General features: G+C 40.7%; 1 protein-coding gene across 1 annotated transcript; it reads right to left on the bottom strand.

Moving 5' to 3' along the window:
- Positions 1-1,208: 1,208 nt before the first annotated feature.
- snapc1b (small nuclear RNA activating complex, polypeptide 1b) lies at positions 1,209-7,324 on the bottom strand. The gene is made up of 10 exons (XM_064323947.1): positions 7,043-7,324; positions 6,177-6,336; positions 5,809-5,949; positions 5,517-5,621; positions 4,966-5,121; positions 4,710-4,784; positions 4,376-4,438; positions 4,015-4,141; positions 3,853-3,924; positions 1,209-3,330 (listed from the first exon to the last, which is right to left on the bottom strand). The coding sequence occupies exons 1-10, from the start codon at positions 7,171-7,173 to the stop codon at positions 3,296-3,298; spliced, it is 1,065 nt and encodes a 354-aa protein (XP_064180017.1). The 5' UTR covers positions 7,174-7,324; the 3' UTR covers positions 1,209-3,295.
- Positions 7,325-8,827: the final 1,503 nt, after the last annotated feature.

The following is an 8,827-nucleotide window of genomic DNA, read 5'->3' as shown; positions in this document are numbered from 1 at the left end:
AATGTTAGTCAACATCAGTGGAAAGAAATCAGTCCTGCTGGAATAAAACTAGCCTAACAGAGATGTAGGATCGAAATCTGAAATGTTTGGAAATGATCACAGTTCCTTTGTTCTACTTTGGCTCCCATTGTAATATAACATAGCTTCAGAGATGCGTCTCCACCGTTGTCACATCCGTTGATCACAGAACCAAGTGTAGCCCAATGGTCAAGCTGGTATCGCGAATGAGCTATGGCGTGTCAGGTCGCCTGTCATCGCGCACACTATCGTAGCAGTTCTGTACTGTGACGCGAATGAAATATCCTTTCAAAAGCTATTCATCAACTAGGCTACGCAAAGAATGAACGGGTTTGGGAACCACAAATAACTTTAATAAGCTGCAGAAGAAAGATAGTTTCGTTTCCAAAACAAGCAATACTCAAAAGAAATGCCTTGAACTTATATTAAAAGCTATAAGTTAAGTTAAATTATATTTTAACGTTTGTGTCATGTTTTGAATGCCTCGGGAGCTGTGTGAAATGATCCAGTATGCAAGAGAACAAAGGAACATGGCAACATAGAACATCCAAACCCTCAAAATGGTATTAGAGTCTGGAGTAACCCAGTGACAATTATGTCAAATCAATAATTTCTAAAATAATATAGAAAAATACAGAATGAGAGTGGGCAATGAGATATCATAATGATTTATACTCCGCTTTAGTCTAATTTTGATGGCTTTGTCCTGCTTAATGTTACACATTATTCACAAGGATTTGGATCACTTTCCAGCCACAGATGAAAATTAGCTCTTGAGCTAAATCAGGCACGCCATTCTTTGATGTGATTCATGATATGTTGATTGTTGTGCAGTGTCCCTTTTATATAAAGAAATAAATAACGTGTATAAAAATACATTTCAATATTAATGATACAGCGGTACATGGTCACACAGCAGCCCTGTGATGTGATGGACAGCAGACATCAGTAGTTAGATCCTGAGGGGAGTAGCATTTCTTACATACACGCTAGCATTCATTTGCTCGACATCAAAAAGCAACTGACCTCAGCTGACCTGGACAGTGGCATACGCAGAACTATCACTATTTTCAACACGATACAACATAAGACAAGCTTGCTTGTTTTGCCTGGAGCCCTAACTGCCTTGTGAAACATGTCACGCTAACCGCTCTACAGTTATTTGTCACAAGCAAGTCAAACTTAAACAGTTAAGATTTAACTGTCTATTTTTATTTTTATTCATGCAATATTTTGTTAAAGTTAGGCACAGGTGGTTTTGCAAACAAAAACAAAATTTTTTTAATGTACCAAGCATTCATATACTGAAAGGCCCTTATTAAAAATGAAATTATGTGACTTGTATGCTTCCCAAGGAAAAATAATTATAGTCTTTTTGCTTCACTGCTCAAACATGAAAAACAAATCAAAGTCATGTGCAAATCAGCATAAACAAAAAGAAAAAAAGAATGCCACGATTGGCAAAAGGTAGACAGAAAATCACAGGTCAAAATACCATCTTCCTGGGTCTTCTGACATGTCATCACACACAGCTACAAAGGTACTACAAATTTTAAAATATTCAAGGTATAACTACTCTCCGTTAGTGAAATTATGTGGCTGCCCGTGCATATGTGAAAGAATTCACATATTCCTGCATTAAAAGTGGCAAGACATCAGGTTGTGGTCATATACAGTGCAACGGGGGCTCCAAAATACAGAGCATACCAGACATGGGTCAAATACATATTTGTTTGGGATTCAAATACTTTTCTGTGCTCTATTGATCTTTCCTGGTGTAATTGAGACTGCCAATATAACCAGAGGAAGGCGGAGTTTGCACTTTTTTGAGTATTTCATTGTTCCAATACACCAGACAAGATCAGTAAAGCACAGAAAAGTATTTGAATCCAAAACAAATACGTATTTGACCCCTGGTCTGGAGCATACCATATGGTGTTGGACAATATACACTGTGCAACACATACATGTAGACAATGGCAGGGGCTGCACAACAACAGGCTAGAAAACTGAACAGAACACTGAATAATATTAGATAAATTTGGTTTTGAGCAGTCCTTGTTTGATAGCTGGTTTTTACCATTCCTTTATGAATATATAAAATATGGGAAAAATATGGGGGAAAATACTGCAGGAAAATATGGGAGCCAAAGGAATTTGTTGCATAGTGAATGCCCGTCAGTACAGAGTAGCCTTGTTTGTGCAGCTGACATCCTACGTTTTTGGTTCAAACCAACAGGTTTCCTGGTAATTCAATTTAAAAATACATATTCTTTTCCATAAAACGTGAAATATAACACAATTTAGAATGACTTTTCCAGACAAAAGCCCGTCATGTCCTATCTACCTCCCTTTCGTGAACATTCTGTTCTCGCAATAAGAAACACTTTGGTTGCATAGTCCTACTTTTAATTACAAGTGAATGGTGATAAATCAAACATAGTAAGGAGCACAAAAAAAACAGCATCCAGCTCCCTACTGGACATTAGCATGAAAGCCTCATGCATTCAAGGGGTTGCTGAGTAGCTCATCCTGTTAAAGACACTGGGCTTGTGTCGTGTGTGCATTTGGCACCACGGTCTGGTATAAAATGGAGACTGTGCCAGTGCTGACAGGCCAGCAGCCCTGCATAGCAGAGCACAGTTGGCTGCACTGCTGCCTAGGTGGGTTTATCCACATCTCAGCATGCACCAGGGACCTACCCTGGTTGACTGGGCTCCTAGTCTGACTGCACCAGCTGCAAGCGAAGTGCCCTGACTGCGCAGCTGGGCCAGTCGTCTGCAGAATGGAAAGGAGTGGCTGACAGCAGCATGCGCTTCAGAGGAGAGGTCTGGGTCTCCAAAACTGACAGAGGGCAGTGCCTCAAAGAGAGCCTCCCACAAATAGAATCCAACATTCCAAATTGGAAGCAAAAAAAAGAAAAGAAAAACAATTGTTTAAAATGTATGCAAAAAAATAAATACTCCTCATGTATGCTACATGTGTAAGGTCTCGTTTTTGACTTCTATCCTTATTAAGAACTCGGTGAGCAGAAACAGTCTGTCTGGATTCAGACCTCTAGAGCAGATTACTGACAACACATGACTCATATATTGACTTTGTGCCACTGAGTCACAAATATTCGTAGTCAATAGTCGAGCCGTGTTCTGCAAGACACCCGACCAATCAAGAACTCAAGCACCGCTTGTCCCCCGAGGGTTCCTCCTCTGCAACTGCGAAGCTTTCGTCAGGAAAGCACGACCCATCTTCAGCATCCTCATTTTCCTCTTCCAGTGCGTTAATACTTGAATCGCTTTTTCACTCTTCGTTTCACTGGATGAAAATGAGGAGACAAAATATTTATTTTAACTGAAATTATTCCTGATTAAAACAAATGCTGGACTTTTTCCAGTAGTAATAACAATAATAATAATCATCATTTATTATTATTACTATTACTCCTAGGGCTACAGCTTTGGCAGTTTCCATCAACTGGTCTTTCAAACTGATGGCCTGGCACATGCTGCCAGGATGAGGAAGTCGGGTACTACTTTTCACAGACTGCTATGCCATCCAACCACATCTCCCTCAAGGCCAGTCCCTACCTGACTGCACAACAACAGGCTATAAAACTAAACCGAACACTTTATGAATACATATGCTAGGGGGATAATATGGGAGCCAAAGGAATTTCTTGCCTAGTGAATGCCTGTCAGTATAGATTAGCCTTGTTTGTGCAGCTGACTACATACGTTTTTGGTACATTAAACCAACAAGTTTCCAGGTAATTCAATTGAGAAAAAACACATTCTTTCCCACAAAAACGTGAAATATAACACAATTTATAACACCTACGTGACTTGTCCTGTTCGGTGACGCTGAGGCGCCAGTGTCTGGTGCACTCCATAACCTCCTCCTTCACCTTTCCTACAAGACAGAGACAGCATGAGCACAGCGGTCAGCGATTTCTCGCTATGTGAAGGTGCAAGTGTATGGAGTGCCAAGCGCTAAACCTGCCTTTGCTGATCAGGTTCTTCATAGTCCTTGTCTGCAGACATGGGATCGTCTTACGAGTGGACTCCTGCTTGATCTCTGGGCCGGAAGTGTCCAATTCCACCTGCCGGTGCCGTCGGGACTTGGACGCCTGACAAGGAGAGGGTGTAGCAGTTAGTACACTTCTGACAGGACAATTTCCTATCAAATATAAACACTAGGAAAAAAATGTTGTAAATGTCTGCAAATAAATCTCGCCTGAGGTACTCAATAACCGCAGTATCAAGCTGTAAAGCTCAGAAATCAGAAGGCAAGATGAAAACACTGCATAAAGTCAAACAACATATAGCAATATGACATCAGTAAACGACTTAAAGACACATACCTCCACTAAATGTCCATAGGATTTGGATTTGATGGATGCCAAGAGTTCTGCTCTTCGGGAAGACTGGAGAAACAGTGGGAAAGATGATTTTTCTGTGCATTTTGTTAACAGCGCCACCTTGAGGTTAAGAAGATTACGCTGTGCATTTTGTTATCAGTGCCACCTTGCATTTAAGATGCTGAAGATGATTATGGCAATCCGTAGGCTATAATAAGGGATGAAAACAAGTAGTAAAATTTAATCATTAATTAAAAGCTCCTCTAATTTCAACTGACAACCTCAAATAACTAAGTGCTGAGCTGTCTCATCTAGGATTGAGATAAGAGCCACTCACGTCACCCTGCGTAGAAGTTCCTTCACCAGGATCAGCGGCAGCAGCTGCATCTCCAGATTCATTCTTCCTAACTGCCTAAACACAGAACACACTGTCACGCACAGTACAGCAGAGTGACAGACAACAGCACACAAGGTCACGGAGCACTGTCACACACAAAATAATGCTCTAACACAATAGCACACAGGTTAATAGATAACATAGTGCTCTCCCTCCTTCTGACACACACACATACACACACACACACATCTCTTACCACCTCGTCCAGCCAGTTTTGGTACTCCATCACCGTGCTTTGCACCATTGGTCCTAGGTGCTTATTAATCAAGTTGACTGCTGGGTCTGGCTGGCCAGGGGTCGTGGAGACGGCTGCCTTTACCTTCTCATAGTGCTCCTGGACATTCATAATCTCCTGCACACAACACAGCATGAAACTGAGTAAGCACAATTAACTAAACACAATGACTCAGCAACTCACAGCTTCACAATCTCCTTAATGAAAATATGGCTATACTGCAACTGCCAACAGCTATACCCAGTGCACGCAGAACAATTCATTTTCATCATTGAGATCTGAAGGGAATGGACATTGAACATCTGAACATTTACAGAAGCACTTTGCTATTGATTACACATATTTTAAAAAGGGGCTGAAATCTCGAAGAAGCCCGCAGTAGGATATATGTCAGCGAAGAACAATGATGAGATGTGCCGATGCCTCGGTATTTACCAGGCACAAAGGAGGAGGAGGAGGGATGTGGTCTAGCAGTGCCTTGATGACCATCCCATCCCAGAAACCAGCCTCACCTCCAGGGTTTCCGTGGTGATGAGCTCCTTCACACGCGCAGGCCGATCCCGGAACTCCTCACACACTTCTTGCCTCTTGGGCTTCCTCTTCACATGGAAGTACAGCTGCAAGGAACCCAGAGAGTGTCATGGGTCATACCAAACAGTTCATTTTGAATTTCTCAGCAGGGTGGCAACACGTAGCTCCTATCAACCTGAGAGGTCCCATCACCCATGTTCGTTCAGAACCAGGCAGAACCTGGAAACACATTTGAGTTGCTTACTGCGGATCTTGCAAGTGTGAGTGACATACGTGTTTGGGCATAGCGGCGAAATAAAAGGCTTTCTCAGAGATGAGCTTTCTGAAGATGTAGCACACATCGTAGTGCCGGGAATTCATAGCATCCTGCTGGAACTTCATTATGTTTTCCCAGTCCTTCAGCGCAATGGTAATCTGAAAACAAGAAGCACAAAAACTGGTGGACCGGAAACTCTTGTGCATGTCTCCATAAAATCGTAAATGTTGACGACACAAACTCCAACAGGGTAACAGGGCTCAAATTAAATTGTGCAAAACATTTTGAAGCAAAAACCACAACCACATAGACAGTAGTTAACTGTTAGCTAAATAGTTGGATGCATTACTGATGTTGGATTTTACATCAGGGTGATTAGCCCTACCTTTTCTTTAGGTGCTACAAGTTGTGTGTAATATAAGCCGTACAGCAAATACAGTCCCCCAACTCGTATCTGGAAATTGTAAGGAGGGAGGAGGTACGGATAGGCAGTCGTCAGGATTAAACGGCTGAAGGCCCTCATCTCATTGGCTGCCATTTTACCACTGGAAATGAAGAGAGTGCAAACAGTTGATACATTGCAAATCGAAAAACTGATGAGAATTGCCTAAGGTAGATTACTCGGTGCATTGCTGGCGGGCAGGCGATAAAAATACAGCTTCGGTGGGTGTAGCATGAAGACTAAAAGTCTTGTTTCATGCATGCGAGAATTAGCCAACCTACGTTAACCTATGTACACGTCAAGCACTCTTTTATTGGATGTCATAGATGGATTTTAAATGTTTCAAAAGAATCACCACTAAAAGAGCCAAATTTGTGGGTATTTATTTATGCACGATTGACAAAAGTATGTGGATGCTACAATTTGAATACTGAGCATTCATGTTTAGTTTCCCCCATTGCAGCATGCAGTCTAGCTAGCGACGTATAGTATTGCTTGCGGCGACTTATGGAATCATGACATTGAAAATTTGGGTACAGCTATTATGCAGTCTAGATTAAATCAAATGAAAATCCCATCTCAGACAACTGGAGACGGCAGCCAACGAAACATCTTAATTACCTAATGTTGCTGAATACGTGTTGGCTGGGTCAACTGCTAAAGCTATACTACCTAACGAATTAACGTTAATGCAACAACATCAGTAATTTGTCTCCACAGAACATGATTACGAAATGCACCGTCTCTCTCAAATATAATCCAACAGTAAAGACGCACTGTAATGCATTCACGGAATATAAAACTCTTACTAAAATATACTGGGGAAGTCCATTTTTCTCCAGATGGCCGCGAATTCCTCGTACCGGACCGATTCAGTTCTCTGAAATCGACTCAATATATCTTCACAGTCTGATTTTACTGGCTCAATAAAGTAATCCATTTCTGTTCTCAGTAACTATCTAAAAAAATAAATGAGTATGTTATATGGACGTATGATAAGTTGAACAAGTTACGCCGTGCTACAGAAGGCATGTACGACTGACTGACGTTGTTCGTAAACTTCCGTGTTGTGAGTACAGGAAGCAGCAAAGGCCAAACAAAGAAAGGCGTTGTGGTTACATGTTTATGGGGTTATAATCCCACATTTTTTAAAAAATGTGGTACTGCAGTTTCAGCAAAGTATCAAAATCGGTCACGAAATTGAAAACAATTGATATCCCGAAAATCATCTAAAAATTATAAACACCTAAATAAAGCACACACATTCTGCTCAGGAAAAATACATATCAACTGGAGATTTGGTTATAAATTCCATTCCAGCATGACTTTAGGATAGCATAGTCTATGGCCGATTTCAGAATAAAATATTTCGCATCTGAACATATGAAATGGAGATTCATGGGCTATTAAAGGTTACATAGTTAGCCTACCCTGAATAAGATGCGTATGTGAGCAATGAACGGTAGGCTAAATTAAATAAAGGGCATTTATAAACTTTTAACAGAGATGTAATCATGCCATGGAAATAACTGTGTCAGACATGGACGTGTAGGCTACAGATACAGGCAGATCACTAAAATATGTATCCGACAAATAGGCCTAGCCTATGTCATTAACGTGCTTGTCCTTTGCCTTCTAACGCAAGTATGGAAGCACGTAGCTTTTGCTGAATCTAGAAAGAATTTTATCAATTTCTGTTCCTTATTGTGTACGTGCCTCAGTGTGCGGCTACGCTGTCATAATGTCATGAGGATCTGCACGTAGCTATACAAGGGATGTGGCTGGACTTCTCCAACGCAGCGAGCGCATCTCGATTAAACGCGGCCGGGAATCCAGTTGGGGACCACTCTCTCCACCCCTACTGTGCCCATTAATGCATGACAGACCTTAACCAGCAGCACACGTAAACAACGGTAAGATTTTTTTTCTTTCAAACAGTGTATTTGTCTCTTTTAATGCTTGCACTACCATATGATATGCTCGTTTATGTAAACAAAAAAAGAAGAAGAAATGTAACGTTTTCTGTGCTGTCATGAGGTTAAATGAATTGGCTGTAGCACCGCTAATAAGTTAACGTTATGAAGAAATAACGTTATTTCTATCAAGTTTAACTTCTGAGGAACGAGGACAGCATTACTTTAAATAATTATTAGATGCGTGGTTTCAGTTTTGATGCAATGGGTGCGTTATATCAGTAAATTATCGTCTTAAGTAAATTCCAAAGAATATATGCTGTACGTTTGTCTTTATACATTTCAGATATTTTCTGAAATCTTATTCCGTTATTTGGTTATATAAATTCGAACACCACTGGTGAGCAATTGTTTCTTCTATATTCTTCTTGATTCCGTAAACATTGAAAGGCTTTTATTATGATCTCTTGTAACTAGAGTACGATTATATAATAACCTGTAGTTCAAAAGCCATTTATTGTAATATATTATAGGTATAACGTGTCTAGCACAATTCTTTCTGTGGTGTGGTAGTCCCGCATCTGAAACAGAATCATGGAGAGACGGCTTCCACATCTAGTCAATACGGCTAGTCAGTCTAGAATGGTGTCAGTTTTGCACACTGATTGATCGTTCAAAGAT

Source organism: Anguilla rostrata, chromosome 1 (genome assembly GCF_018555375.3).
Source record: "Anguilla rostrata isolate EN2019 chromosome 1, ASM1855537v3, whole genome shotgun sequence".
NCBI classification, from domain to species: domain Eukaryota; kingdom Metazoa; phylum Chordata; class Actinopteri; order Anguilliformes; family Anguillidae; genus Anguilla; species Anguilla rostrata.
This window is presented reverse-complemented; position numbering and strand designations above follow the sequence as displayed.

What these genes read in the sequence shown, in the direction of transcription:
- snapc1b (XM_064323947.1), bottom strand. Translation starts at nt 7,173, where the DNA reads ATGGATTACTTTATTGAGCCAGTAAAATCAGACTGTGAAGATATATTG. An exon ending in TTGTAGCACCTAAAGAAAAG is followed by an intron (nt 5,950 to 6,176) that starts GTAGGGCTAATC and finishes TCTTGTTTTCAG; the next exon opens with ATTACCATTGCGCTGAAGGA. An exon ending in GAAGAACCTGATCAGCAAAG is followed by an intron (nt 3,925 to 4,014) that starts GCAGGTTTAGCG and finishes TCTGTCTTGTAG; the next exon opens with GAAAGGTGAAGGAGGAGGTT.